Source organism: Mobula hypostoma, chromosome 5 (genome assembly GCF_963921235.1).
Source record: "Mobula hypostoma chromosome 5, sMobHyp1.1, whole genome shotgun sequence".
NCBI lineage: Eukaryota > Metazoa > Chordata > Chondrichthyes > Myliobatiformes > Myliobatidae > Mobula > Mobula hypostoma.
Window position 1 is genome coordinate 87,608,505 of NC_086101.1, and position 15,863 is coordinate 87,624,367.

The following is a 15,863-nucleotide window of genomic DNA, read 5'->3' on the forward strand; positions in this document are numbered from 1 at the left end:
GGGAAAAAGATACTGATTGTCAACTCTATCTATGCCTCTCATCTTATAAACCTCTAGTAGATCTCCCCTCAGCTTTTGCCACTCCAGGGAAAACAAACCAAGTTTGTCCAACTTTTCGTTATAGTGCATTTCCTCTTATCCAGGCGGCATCCTGGTAAACCTCTTCTGCAACCTCTCCAAAACCTTGACATCCTTCCTGTAATAGGGCAACCAGAACTGTAGGTAATACTCCAGATGCAGCCTAACTAGAGCTTTATATAACTTCCTGCAACAAAACTTTCTGACATTTGAATTCAATGCCTCGACAAATAAAGGCAAGCAGACCATACTGTATGCCTTCATACTGTAACCACCCTATCAGACTGCGTAGCTCCCTGGAAATGGCTATGAACTTGGACTACAAGATCCCTCTGCTCATCAACACTATTAAGGATCTTGCGCTTAGCAGCGTGCTGAATTTTCTTTTGACCTACCAAAGTACATTTCACGTTTGGCTGGGTTAAACGACATCTGCTATTTTTCTGTCCATATCTGCAACAGATCTATATTCCGTTGTATTTTTTGCCAGTTATCTACACGACCATAGCACCGCCAATCTTTGTATCATCAGACTTATTAACCTACCCATCTATATTTTCATCCAGGTGATTTATGTACATCACAAACAGGAAAGATCCCGGTACAGATCCCTGTGGAATACCACTAATCACAGACCTCCAGCGAGAGTAAATCCCTTTGACCACCACCTCTGCCTTCTGTGGTAAGCTAGTTCTGAATCCAAACGGCCAATTCACCATTGATCCCATGCATCTTAATCTTTCAGATGAGCCTCCCATGAGGGACCTTGTCAAAGACCTTACTAAAATCGATCTAGACAACATCGACAGCCCTTCGTTCATCAATCACCCTTGTCACCTCATCAAAAAACTCTTATCAAGTTAGTGAAACACGACTTGCCCCACGCAGAGCCATGCCGGCTTTCCCTAATTGAGTCACAGTTTTCCGAATGTTGATAAATATTATCTTGAAGAATTCTCTCTAGTAACTTCCCTACCACTGATATGAGACTCGCTGATCTATAGATTCCAGGATTATCCCTGGTTCGCTTCTTGAAAAAAGTAGTTGTGTCCTTTTTGCTGTGGAAGGGAAGCAGATAGACATGGACACATCTTCTGTTGCCTTCTTTCACAAACCTCAATGTCCAAAGAAGGTTGAGTTGGTGAAAGAAACGTTACAATTTTCTGAAGAGTTCCATCATAACATAGTGTTGTACCATAAGCATTGACAGTAATACAAGATTTTGAAAGTAAAAACATAGAGTAAGTTGGAACCTATTAAGTGGAAACAAAACAAAGTCTTTGTCTTTTTGGAAATTTTTCCATCTCTCTCTGTCACCCATATTGTACTACACCCTCAGGAAAATGTATTCTAGGTCAAACATGGTTATCACTTCATTCATTTTACCACGGCTCCTCACCTGCTTATGATTTCCTTTCTTGTCTCTTTATTTATTGATTGATTAATTGATACAGTGCAGAGTAGGCCCTTGCTACAAGCATGGTAGTACAGGAAAGATTTTGGCATAGATAAAGCAGTGGCTGATTGGCAGGAGGCAAATAATGGGAATAAAGGGAGAATTTTCTGGTTGGCTTTTCGTGACTAGTGTGTGGCGCATGGCCCAGTAGTTGGGGCATTGGACTAGCGATCTGAAGGTCGTGAGTTCGAGCCCCAGCAGAGGCAGCATGTTGTGTCCTTGAGCAAGGCTCTTAACCACACACTGCTCCAGTCCACCCAGCTGAAAATGGGTACCGGCAAAATGCTGGGGGTTAACCTCGCGATAGACTGGCATCCTATCTGGGGTGGGGGTGGTGAATCTGTACTCTCAGTCGTTTCAAGCCATGGAAACCGGCATAAGCATCGGCCTGATGAGCCTATAAGGCTTGGGACAAACTTTAACATAATTTTAACTTTTCATGAATAGTAGTGTTCTACTGGGGTCTGTGTTGGGACTGATTCTTTTTAGTTATATGTTGGATGATAGAAATGATGGCTTTGTTGTAAAGTTTGCAGACAATATGAAGATAAGTGGAGGGGCAACATACATCAAAGTTGCTGGTGAACGCAGCAGGCCAAGCAGCATCTATAGGAAGAGGTGCAGTCGACGTTTCAGGCCGAGACCGGGCAGGTAGTTTTGAGGAACTAGAGGCTACAGAAGGACAGACAGATTAGGAGAATGGGCAAAGAAGTGTGAGATGGATTGGAGAAGTGTATGGTCATGTACTTTGGTAGAAAAAATGAATGGGTTGACTATTTTCTGAATGCAGAGAAAATACAAAAATCTGAAGTGCAAAGAGACTTGAGAGTCCCTATGCAGAATTTCCTAAAGGTTAATTTGCAGATTGAGTCTGTGGCGGGGAAGGCTAATGCAATGTTAGCATACAGTTCAAAAGGACTAGAATATAAAAACAAAAATGTAATGTTGAGATTTTATAAAGCACTAGTGAAGCCTCACTTGGAGTATTGTGAGCAGTTTTAGGTGCCTTATCTTAAAGAAGATGTGCTGAAACTGGAGGGGATCAAAGGAGGTTCAAAAATGATTCCAGGATTGAATGGCTGTCATAGGAAGAGTGTTTGATGGACTTGGGCCTATATCCACTGTAATTCAGAAGAAAGAGAGGTTTCAATGAAATCACCCATCAAATGGTGAAAGACTTCGATAGAGTGGATCAGAGGAGGATGTTTCCTATGGTGGGAGAGTTTAAGACCTGACGACACAGCCTCAGAATAGAGGGGTGACACTTTAGAATGGAGATGAAGAGGAATTTCTTTAGCTAGAGAGTGGTGAACCTGTGGAACTTGTTGCCACGGGCAGCTCTGGAGGCTAGGTCTTTATGTATATTTAAGGCAGAGGTTGAAAGGGTTCTTGATTGGTTAGGGCATGAAGGGAAATGGGGGGGACGGCAGGATATTGGGACTGAGTGGAAAAATGGATCAGCCATGACGAAATGGTAGCGTAGACTCTGGGCCAGATAGCCTAATTTTGCTCCTATATCTTATGGTCTTGTCGTCTTGAAGGTCTTGTTGCCCCAACAACTCCCATCAAACCTGATGAACCCTAAACTAGTTATGGGTCAATTTACAATGACCAATTAACCTACCTGGTATACCTTTTGATTCTGAAAGGCAATCGGAGGAAACTGGACCACAGAGAGAACATACAGAGACTCCTTACAGAATGGCATCGGAATTGAACTCTGAACTCTGGAGTGCCTTGAGCTTTTATTGTTGTCACACTAACCACTATGCTGCTGTGGCACCTAAGTACATGAACAATTGCATCCTTAGAGCAGAATAATTTTCTTGAAACCTGTGAAAATAAAACAAGCTATCAAAAGTGTTGACATCCACCATGTCATCAGCTTCTTGAAGGATAATATGAGCAAAAGCTTACCTGTCATCTACCAATGATACCAACTTTCTGTCCTTGAAACCTCTGGCTCAGTGACTACCTTGGAGCAACGAACAACCTGCTAAAGGAACTTGGTATTTGTGTTTCTAATTATTCTTTGGTAATTTAATCTCTGAAATTTTATAAATATATCAGATATGTATCTATATATCTATCTCTAAGCACATTAAGGGGGAACAATGTAATTTTAGTCATAATTTGTACTAAATAGACCTCTAAACTTGTGGAGCCAACAGCAATAGACCAGCTTCCAATTTCTGTGCCCATGTTTCAGTATCACACTTTTTACTGTCATATTTAATATATGCAATCCCTTGCATTTTTAAGGCATCAGAGGAGCAGGGTCTTTGATGCTAATAGAATCATTTAAAATATGAAGACTCTGGAGCACTTCTGCATCACCGACTATGGAATATACTGGTCAAACAATGTTTTGCACTTCTCTTGCTTTCTATTATCAACAAAGTCTTCTCTTGCTGAGAACTTTATCTTTTAGCCACTTGTTCCAGCATTTTTCCCAACTGAACATATTCTATTTGTTCCTCAACCTCTGTCACCAAATTTCCTATGATATTTCGTGACATAGATCCACACATCGTCATCAGCTAGTTACTTCTTTAGTCATGTACATTCATTTCTACTGTTTGTATTTCAGAAGAAATTCACAAAAAAGCGTGATTTCCATGTTCCTGCTCTTTGTGTCTTCCTGGCTTCCATGGTGAGCTCCATTCCTGTAGTGAAGGCCTCTCCTAGTGGCAGCCTGGAGTTTTGAATCAATGTTCTAGTTTGAATTGTAATGTTGGATTGTTTGTTGTGTGTTTCTCTTTTCCAATCCTCTAGCCTTTTTGCTTCATGTTTGTGTGCTGAACCAATGGCTAAATAGTGATTCTTGAGGGGAAAAATTGTGTGATTTCTTTTTATTATCAATTCCAAGGAGTGTAGAGATCAAACAGAATACACTAGCCTCATCTTTCCCAGTGCTCTATTCGACTATGTGCATTGTGAGTAATTGTTCTCAGTTAACACGAAACACTTAGCAGGATTGGGCATTGTGTTGAAATATATGTTTAACATTGCAAAATTTTATGAAATACCATGTTTCCAACACAATAGCTAGTGTCACTTAAATGTCTGAACCCAGATATACTAATGACAGGGTTTCACTCTGCTTGCAAATCACTGCATTTCATGCTTCATTTTTGTCATCTGTTGTCCTTTTGATGTTTTTGAAGAATGTACCCAACCACTCTGGGTATGCAATTAATAAGTTGTGCTTTGATCATATTTAACAGGTTTCTTAATATCCCATATTCACCTTTTGAAGAATCTATTTGGTAAATTACTGCATACCTTTTACAGCATTTCATAAATAATTGCTCTTGCTTCCTAAAGTCTTCATCTTGCATGTAATCTGTTTTCATCACCATTTCTATACTGATGTCTTTATCACTTTCATAGATAGAAAGAATATAGAACATAGTAGAACATAGAAATTTACAGCACATTACAGGCCCTTCAGCCCACAATGTTGTGCCGACCATGCATCCTACTCTAGAACCTGCCTAGAATTTCTTTAGCACATAGCCCTCTATTTTTCGAAGCTCTGTGTACCTATCTAGGAGGATCTTAAAAGACCCCATTGTATCCGCTTCCACCACCGCCACTGGCAGTGCATTCCTCACACCCACCACCCTCTGTGAAAAACTTACCCCTGGTGTCCTGTCGGTACCCATTTCCAAGCACCTTAAAACTATGCCCCCTCGTGTAAGTCACCTCAACTGTGCCCCTGTAGAAAGTCCTTAGGATTTGGGGACTCATCATGCCAAACTTCTTCAAACAGCTGAGGTGAAAGAAATGCCGTTGTGCTTTTTTCACCACACAGTAGGTATGTACAGACCATGTGAGGTCCTCGGTGATGTGTATCTGAGGAACTTAAAGCTGTTCACCCTCTCAATCCAAGATCCATTGACATCAATAGGGGTTAGCCTGTCTCCATTCCTCTTGCAGTCCACTACCAGCTCCTTTGTTTTTGCAACATTGAGGGAGAGGTTGTTTTCTCGACACCATAGCGTCAGGGTGATGACTTCCTCTCTGTAGGCTGCCTCGTTATTATTTGAGATAAGACCAATTAATGTAGTATCATCTGCAAATTTATTTAGAAGATTAGAGCTGTGGGTGGCGACACAGTCATGGATATACAGAGGTAAAGGAGGCAGCATAGCACACAGCCCTGGGTGGGTGGGGGTCTCCTGTGTTTGAGGGTCAGAGGGGCAGAGGTGAGGGAGCCCACTCTTACCACCTGCTGGCGATCTGACAGGAAGTCCAGGATCCAACTACACAAGGCAGGGTGAAGGCCAAGGTCTCTGAGCTTCTTGTCAAGCCTGGAGGGAATTATGGTGTTGAATGCTGAACTCTAGTCCAAGAACAGCATTCTCACATAAGTGTGCCTCTTCTCCAAGTGCGTAAGGACAGTGTGTGGGGCTATGGCTATAGCGTCATCTGTTGATCAGTTGTGTCAGTAGGCAAATTGTAAGGGGTCCATTGTGGGTGGTAGCACACTGCAGATGTAGTTCTTGACCAGCCTCTCATAGCATTTGCTTATCATTGAGGTGAGTGTGACAGGACGCCAGTCATTCAGACATGCTATCTTGGTCTTTTTAGGTACAGGGACAAAAGTGGATGTTTTGCAGCAGGAGGGCACTCTACACTGAGAGAGGGAGAAATTAAAAATGTCTGCAAACACATCAGCCAGTTGTGCTGCACACATCTCGAGTGCCCACCCTGGGATGTCACCCAGTCCCGCAGCCTTGCGACTGTCCACTCGTTGGAAACACCTGCATACTTCAGCCTCAGAAATGACCAAAGTGCAAGTCACTTCAGCAGCTCTCCTCAGGGGCTCAGTGTTGGCGACATCGAACCAAGCGTTATTTGGGAGAGAGGCAGCGATGTTGGCAGCACTACTGCATTTAGCTTTGAAGTCTGCGATGGTGTGCAGACCTTGCCATAAGCTGCGTGTGTTGGTGGAGAGTTGTGTCTGGCTGTTGGCCTTGTATTGTTTCATTGCCATGATGGCTTTGTGCAGATCGTAGCTGCACTTCTTGAGTGTTGCTTGGATTTCCAACTTCTGCAGATTTTCACCTGTTTGTGGCATTTTCTTAAGGCAGTAGCAACCAGCAAATGTTTAGTTAACAGTTTCATTTAATAGTTTATAGACATGCACTTATCTAAGTTGTGATTAGAACATAAAATGTTTTCCCCATAGTACTTCTAATCTGAAAAAAGGAACGTCAATCTTCCCTTCAGTTTTCTTTTGGATGTTCTGGTCACAACCTGTGAGTCAATTTCTTCTGCTTTATCACAACCTCTCTCATTATGTGCAAGTGCTCCACCAAGCAAAAGGAAATGAGAGGATGTAGAGATTAAGGGATTGAAGGGAAGTGGTAAGTATATTTTCACACTGTGCAACTCTTCTGGAAGGAATCAAATGCTGTAAGATTACAACATATCTTTAGCATTCAGTATGTAGTTACTGTCAGTAGTAAATTATTGTGCATCTGTTCATTTATATGACTTGTTAAGCACAAACAAAATGCAGCCATTACAGAACTACTGTATTTCATGCCAAAGTATCATTTTTGATACAGAAAAAGCAACAAATGAGGCATTGATAACACTAAGCCTTTATTTACTACTTCACATACAATGCTAATGATACTGGGAATTCAAAGAACTCATCTTCCATGTATAAAAGATTGGAATAGTAGCACATAATTACACTCACTGCACTTACCATCACAGACTTGCAAACATGGATTTCATGGCTATGACTTTTTTATGCTGTTTCATTTCTCTCCAGGTATAGATGATAGCTATTTTATTTCTCCTTTAATTTGTTTTGTTTGAGAAACCCTGTCATTATAGATGTATATCACTTTTGAATTCCCATTTTACTGATCGGATTTTGCTAACACAATACGTTACACATACCAAATGAGAATCCTTTGGAAGGAAAATGGGAAATGCACAGTGTCTATATACAGCAAACCAGTAGAACAATGAAACATTGGCACAGGGGGAAACTGAAATAGTGAGCTACATAAATGGTAGAGTTGCAGTTAGCATGCCACTATTACTGCTTGTGGCGTCAGATTTCAGCCCCGGAGTCCCTGTAAGGAGTCTCTGTATATTCTCCCTGTGGAATGCGTTGGGTTTCTCTGGGTCCTCCGGTTTCCCCCTACTTTCCAAAGGCATACTGGATACGTTAATTAGTTATTGTAAATTGTCCAGTGATTAAGTTAGGGGTAAATCAGGGTTGTCGGGGGTTGCTGAGTGGTGTGGCTCGAAGGGCCACAAGAACCTATTCTGCACTAGGAATCTAAATAAATAAATAGTATGAAGGAGCATCCTTGAGAATTACAGAAATGACAAAGTATGTCGAATTAAATTTATTATCAAAATACATATGTATTCACCATATACGACCCTGAGATTGATTTTCTTTCAGGCATTCAGAGAAGAACAAAGAAATACAATGGAATCAATGAGAAACTACGCAGAAAGACTGACAAGCAGTCAATGTGCAAATAAAGACCATCTGTACTATTACAAAAAAATAAGTAATTAATAATACTGAGAACATGTTGTACTACAAGTCCATGTGGTTGTGTTCAGTGTTGAGGTGAGTGAAGTTAACCATGCCAGTTCAGGAGCCTGATGGTTGAGGGTAGCAACTGCTCCTGGTGGTGTGGGACCTAACACTCCTGTGCAATGCCTTGATGGTGCTGTAATATATGTAGACGAGCAGTAATATTTCATTGACAACCAGAAAGCACTATTTATTTTAAAATATATTGCTGCATTCTTCCAATGTTTCCCTATGTATAATCCAGTTGGGAATGACTGCACCTGCCTAGTTCTACTCTAACGTTTACAACAGTGACCACATAATTACCTGCAATGTTCTCACTTCCATGTTAGTATTTCTGCAATCACCCAATGATCTATTGTTAAATCTGTTCATTTCTGTATTTAGAAAATAAACTTTATCTGTTATATTCTAGGTTGCATATTTGTTAAAATGGTATACTTTTTCATGATATTCAGAGCAGAAATGGTCACAATTAGGATCAATGATTCTCAGTTTTCCAGCAATTTCCTGTGGCATTACTGGATTTTGAAGTTTGCCACGATAATGCAATAGTAACTTGGAACCATGGAGCATTTCCATGATGTTTTAACCATATTATCCTTTGAGTGCTGTGTTCCAATTTTCAAATAATACTGTGAAGTCAGCAACTGCCAGAGTTTAGGATTTTCTATAACAGACTTTTTCCATTTCAACTTTATCTACATATCACAACAACTTCCCATTCAAAGTACATTTATTATCAAGCTGTGTATGCATTATACAGCAATGAGGTTCCTCTTCCCACTGTGATGAAAGAAGGTTACAAAAGTACACATAGACTAAGATGTTAACTGTCCTGTGCTAGCACCAGTGGGATCAACAGTTGATCTGCCGCCTGTCTTCAGGAGAGAGAGATAAGTAAGACAATGGAGCAGCAGTTGGAAATGTTAATGAATAAACGAGAGAGTTTAACAGAAGGAGACACCGGTCTGAGTATTGTCAAGACCGGCTCCTTTTGAACCCTGAAATGTTTGAAGTGTGATGGACATGCGATACCCCAGCAGGGGGATAAAAAGGGGCAGGTTCGCTAAGACACGACACACACGACACCACGAGGTAACGAGACCCTGGAAGCGGTGCGCCCCCACAAGTTGGTGGGAGTTTTTGGAGATCTGGTCGCGGGACCAGCCATAGACGCACAGGGTGGAAAGATACAGTCGGCGGGAACCTGGTGTGTGTCCGCCCTTGCCTGGGTGCCGGGTTCACCGCTGAAGAACGATCGTGTCTGGAATGGAGGGGTCACAGTCGGTGACCTCAGAAGACATTACTAAGGACTCGCCCGAAAGCTAACTGCGAGGAATATCGAAGGTCTGTGTGGAATCCGTTTTGAATATTCATTCGCTTTCGCTCTCTCTCCTTTTCCCCGCCCAATGGCACAACAGTGATTACTGCCAACTGAACTGAACTCAATTGAACTGAACTTTGCGTCACTTGAAACTGGTCATTTACCCCTAGACTGCGATAGAGCTTGATTGATCCTATTATCCTAGTTCTGTGTACATGTGTGTTTATTCATTGCTAACCTGTTGCATTTACATCCTTACTATTAGAGTACTGTGTTGCTTATTTCTTTAATAAAACTTCCTTAGTTCCAGTAATCCAGACCCCAACTGAGTGGTCCATTTCTGCTGGTTTGGCAACCCAGTTACGGGGTACGTAACACCACGTACACCTACAAAACAACGAAGCACCATGGAACCCGTTCAAAGAAAACATCAAACACCCAATGCACAAAAAACAAAATTATCCAAATGGCAAAGAAGAGCAAAAACACAGAATATAAAAGATCAAAAAGCAAAAGTAATTGAAACAATCTAGGAATATTCAGTTTAGTTCAGTTCAGTTCAATTCAATTTAGTGCGGTGTGATTTGTTGACTGCAGACAGTAAGCCAGTCTGCTATGATCAAAATCGCACAAAACAGCAATAAAAAAGTAACCAGAAGCACATCATAACATGAACTACAGAGTCTAATTCACAAACCACTTTGATTAAACTTTTCCCAAGGCACAAGTCTCAAGCACTATCCTCTAGCAGCACTGAGTGAGAGGGAGAGAGAGACTGGTCACATGCAGGCATCTTCCTCTGGCAGCAGTGGATGAGAGGGAGAGACAGACCAGTCAAACACAAGCAGATGGCACTGAACACCTGCTGCTTGCCATCTACTCTTGTCATCTTGATTTCAATCTTGCTTGATGCTTTGATTGGTGAGAAATGGAATCTATTCTGGGCTCAAGCCCATCTCCAGGCTTCTTGACCTCGAGGCCACATACTCCGCTTGAACTCCCTCAGGGATAGCAAATTACCTGATCGCTCAATCAGCCCAAAGGCACATCATCAAATTATAAATTATTGGTTCCGAAAGAATCATATTTGAAAGAAAAAGTAGTAAAAATAGTTTTGTAAACTGTCTGAAGGATGTCACCTTTGCTCACCTGCACCATCTTCCTCAGATCTTTCATTCATCGTCACATTTGTTTCATTATATTTCTCATGCTGAATAAACTTAAATATTAGTTTGCATTGTTTTGTTGATTAATCAAGTGGGATGTAATGAGTCCTTAGAGTGGTGGTTATCAAATGGGGTAATTACTAACACATTCATCATAGTTACATAATAATCTTCTGAAATTCATCAATCTAAAGAGAAAATGTTGGTTAACCTGAAAAAGGGGAAAAATAGATTAAAATGTTTGGTTGATAATATTCCATTCACTCTAATGGAAGGTCATCAACTCAAAACATCATCTCTTCTCTGCTCTATAGATGTGTCCTGTAGCAACAATTTCTTTTGTTCTTAGTAGTGAAATGATATTTTGTTTTGTGAGTAATATTAAAACAAATCACTTCATATTTGACGAACAGAAGCAATGATTATATTCAGCTACATTATGATTAATGTAGATAAAAATCACCAGATTAACGCAAGAACATTAAAACCTTCTGAGCATATTTGGGACACCAAATAGTATTTCATCTGTAAAACACTGAATGCTGCTGTATCAATGCAGCAAATTATGCAATATGGGAAATAACGCACATTTATCATCATTGTTGACAAGTACAATGCTGCTATCAAACACATGTTAATTAAACATCAACTGTATCATCAGTCACCCTGGCTTGAAACATTTAGGACCGCAATGTGTGGTTAAAATTGCTGTACTCTATATCTGTCACCACATCTGGGTAATATTTCATATCTGTCTTCTCAGCATAATTCCATGTTGGTGAGAATAATATATGGGTATTATTGTAAAGTCTTGCCTTTTTTCTTATTTTAATAATTAAACTGATTACTTTCTATTTTTATCATGCAAAGTCTATCCTTCTCCCTTCCCTCAAGTGACATTCTACCAACAAAATTCTATTCATTGCTATTAGAGCAGAAGGATTTAATTCAATCTAAATAGACAAGACTCTCCTTATACCTGTTTACAATATAAATACAAATAAATTGGATGCTAAACTTGCAGGTAAGAGTAAACCTCAGTTAAAGTGAGAAAGTTAATTACCCTACCTTAAAAGACAATGTAATAGATCAATACATAAATCTCAAAGTGAGCTGATACTTGTGGGTTGCGTAATGGTTAGCGTGATGCTCTTAAAGCTTGGGGTGTCGGAGTTCAATTCTGACATCGTCTGTAAGAAGCCTGTGCGTCCTCCCTGTTAATGTGTGAGTTTCCTCCCATAGTCCAGATGCATTTGCTGATAGGTTAATGGGCCATTGTTGTCCTGTGATTAAGATAAGGTTAAATAGGAGAGTTGCTGGAGGTGCGGCTCAAAGGGCTGCAAGGACCTTTTCTATGGTTTACCTCTAAGCAGAAATCATTATGGGAAAAAGTAGAAAAGCGTGTCATGCATGGCCGCTCTTTGAAAGAACCAAGATAGGTATGGGGGACCAAATAACTTCTTTCTTTGCTGAGTTTCCATGGTGTTGTTATTTGCATTTGTCTCATGGCAATTACAGAAACAAAATGAAAAGTAGATCAAACTTGCCATTAATTTGATACCAACTCTGTCTTTGTCCGATCTGGAAAAGAACAAATTGTGCTGCCAGGATGGGTGGTCCTCTATAATTAACTATTTCCAACTGGCTGTACTTGCTGGCTTAATTTATGAGAGACAAAATAATTAATAACATTTCTATGTCTATTGTCATGGGTTGTAATTCTTTTCTTTTGTCTGTTATGCTGCTGGTATTAAGGACAGGAATGAAGGTCTCCATCTCTGGCAGTGTTCATGGCTTCCTTCATCGTGTCAGTAGCTTCCTCTCAGTTTACTGTCAGTCATGCAAATCCCAGGTGGAGACTTTGGAATATCATTGTACACAGATGTAGAAGGAGTCTTCATTGCAGTTTCTGTAACAGTTTTGGTTGACCATTCAGGGCCGGTAGTTCTGAGTGGAGCTCCTGAACCTGGAGGGTTGGTGGACCACAGTCAACCACTCTTAGTCTGGCCTCTACCCTTTAACCTGTTTGGCATGGGAGACCCTACCAAGAGGCAAAGCATAAAACATTATTTCCTGCCAACATAGCCCTTCAGGTCACTGAGGCAGACAAAATAGAAATACAGAGGCAATCTAGCACATTAGCATAGTGGTTAGCACATCATTTTACAGCATCAGCAGGAAAATTGGATTTGATTCCCTTTGCTGTATGTAAGGTGCTTGTAAGTTATCCTTGTGGCCAAGTGGCAGAAATGCAGACACACTCAGCCCTGAGGCACCAGGTAAGGTTGTTTGATTCCAAACAATTGGTTTATTGATCATTACAAAATGTCTCACTGGTGCTTCCTGCTCCCTTCCTCTCCCTTCTCCTTTTCCCAACCATGATCTCCCTGCCCCTTCCCACTCTCATTCCACAACAGAGACCCATCTCAGAATCAGGTTTATCATCACTCACATATGTCATGAAAATTGTTAATTTTTTTTATACATTACAGTGCAATACTTAAAATTAGTAAGCAATACATACAAAATGAAGGAACTCAGCAAATCAGGTCGCATCTGTGGAAATAAATAAACAGTCAACGTTTCAGGCCGAGATCCTTTTTCAAGACCCTACTTGCGTCCAGCACAATCCTTGATGATTTGATTTGATGCAGTGCATCTCACTGTATGTTTCAATGTTCCTGTGACAGATAAAGCTAAACTTTATCAAAAATCTCTCTTTCTGGCCTTGTACTGGTAGGAAAGCCTAACACAATCACCTCCATGCACTATATATCAACAAAAGCTATCAGATTCCATAATGGCAGGTGCTAAATACATCAAAGTAAATGATTGTTCCATCAGTACTCTTGAGGGAATTGTGTTTGTGGTTTGTACTAAAGCCAGAAGCTCACTACTGTTGCATAAAAATTCATCTTGGTTTACCAGAGAAGTCAATGTCAACAATATGTGGTTTTATGCACTTTTGCTGACAGCCTCTGCCCTTGATGCTGGAATGAAGCCATCCCCAGAACTTGCAATCAATATCAAGGGCTGGATGTTGGTTATTTGAGTACCAAACCATAGTTCATTGAAATTTATCTCTGTTTTGAACATGCTCAAACAGATGGGAGTGGAAAAGGTAGGGTAAAATGAAAATTTGTTTTACTTTTTTCCATAGATGCTACCTGGCCTGCTGAGTTCCTCCAGCATTTTATGTGTATTGCTCGGATTTTCAGCACCTGCAGATTTTCTCTTGTATCAAGATTTGTTTAGCTCGTTCTCAGATCAGAGTTAATTTTTACATCGGTTTTGAGGCATTGGAATGCAGCAACATTTGTTTGCAAGAGAGAAATGATATTACATTTGTAAGAGCAACTTAGCGATAGATTTTAGATTTCTGATGACATTGCAAACAATTGCAGAGTAAATACACTCACTCTATTTACTTACAAAAGTTGTTGTTGTTGTATCTTGGTCTGTGTAGCTTATCTTGGTTGGATCCAAAGGCAGTAGCCCATGGGATGGCACAGTGGGACTTTGATTTCTTGCTCTTGTTGCAGACATACAATTTGGGGGGAGGGGGTAATTGACCACTGTGAATTGCCATTTGTATTTAGATTTGATGGGAATGTGGGCAGAATAACACAGGTTATGTTATTGTGTAAATAGTCTTATTGGTCTGAAAGCCTTATTTCCGCATTGTAGAACTCGCTGACTCAAAGTGAAAGTGCATTTACTATGCAAGTATGTATACTTTATACAACCTTGTGTTCCACCTTACAGGCAGCCACAAAACAAAGAAACCCAATAGAACCTATTAAAACAAAAGAAGGCTGTCAAACACCTAACGTGCAGAGAGAGAAAAAAAGAAAAAAACATACAAACAATAAAAGTAAGCAAGTAACAATCAGAACTGAAGTTCACAGAAGTGAGTCTACACTGTGATAGTTGCAGGCCACAGTCACAATTCAGTGCAGAGATGAGTGAACCTTGCAGAGCAATTATTTGAACTGGGCTGTGTCTCGCCTTGCACCCTGACACCCTGTCCTTTTCAATCTGGCCCGTACTTAAATCGCCTTTCCTTCGTACCCGGGCCCTGCCGCTTCAATGTGCTCTCGGGCCGGTGCCCTGTCACCTCAATTCCGCCTGTATTCAACTTTTCCAACTCGGTTCAGTGCTTAAATTAATCTTTCCTTGCTCTCAGGCTTGGGTCCGGACTCCACCGCATCAGCTCTACGTTGCTTCTGCTCTTCTCAGCTTGGTTCTGCCGAGTCAAATTTCCTCCAAGTTTGTTCCAGGAATGACAAACATTGGCCCATTCCCTGCTCTCCAGCCTTAATTCAGCACCTTGATTCAGCCCATACACACCACACCATAGCTGTCCTGCATCTTTGAGACTTCAGTTCCCACTGCAAAAAATGCTAGATCGTACAGGTGGTTCAAAAGCTCAACTCTGACAGGGAAGTTACAGTCTATTGTTTGTCATGATTATTTCACAGAAAAAGTGTAACTAATGAAGTATTTAGTAGTTTTCTTTTTTTTGATTTGCCACCAGCAAGCAGTCACTGAGTTTCACCAGTGCTATCTTAAACCGGAAGATTTTCCCTGCCAACTTCAAAGACTTTTGCATATTTTAATGTGTACTTTGGACGTCAGATTGTGCTGTCAAATTAGGCTGACAATAATGTTACATTGTAGGCTCGTAGATGAGAAACAGTGAAGTATCTGGATGACTGGTTAAATACACTTCACAGGTAATTGAAAGAAAATTGGTGCAGAATAGGGGAAAGTGAGCAATAATGGGCTCTTGGAAAATACTGTCTTGTTTAGATTTGATTGATGAAAACATCCTGGCAAACTGTTGCTACTCAGAATTTTAATTTGTTTTTTTTTATTTACAGCAAATGATACAATCTACTGGACAGACATGGGAAGGAGTACAATTAACAGGGCTAAACGAGATCAGACCTGGAGGGAGGATATCATAACTAATGGCCTTGGACGGGTTGAAGGCATAGCGGTGGATTGGATAGCTGGTAGGAGAGCTTCTGCTCTTTTTTTCTATTACCTACTAATGCCGTTGTTTGTTGAAACATTAACATTTATCTCTTCTCTATTTTTTCTCAGGCAATATATATTGGACAGATCATGGCTTCAATATAATAGAAGTTGCAAGATTTAATGGGTCCTTTCGTTATGTAGTCATATCGCAAGGGCTTGATCAGCCGCGCGCAATAGCTGTTCATCCAGAGAAAGGGTAAACGAGCAATAATG

General features: G+C 40.6%; 1 protein-coding gene across 3 annotated transcripts in view; it reads left to right on the forward strand.

The window, feature by feature from the left end:
* LOC134346855 (low-density lipoprotein receptor-related protein 1-like) overlaps positions 1–15,863 on the forward strand; it is a 2,119,020-nt gene that overhangs the window by 1,668,944 nt on the left and 434,213 nt on the right. For all 3 annotated transcript variants that reach the window (XM_063048628.1, XM_063048629.1, XM_063048630.1), the window contains 2 exons: positions 15,491–15,625; positions 15,717–15,846. In XM_063048628.1, coding sequence (XP_062904698.1) covers positions 15,491–15,625; positions 15,717–15,846 — 265 coding nt within the window. The remainder of the gene's footprint in view (positions 1–15,490; positions 15,626–15,716; positions 15,847–15,863) is intronic.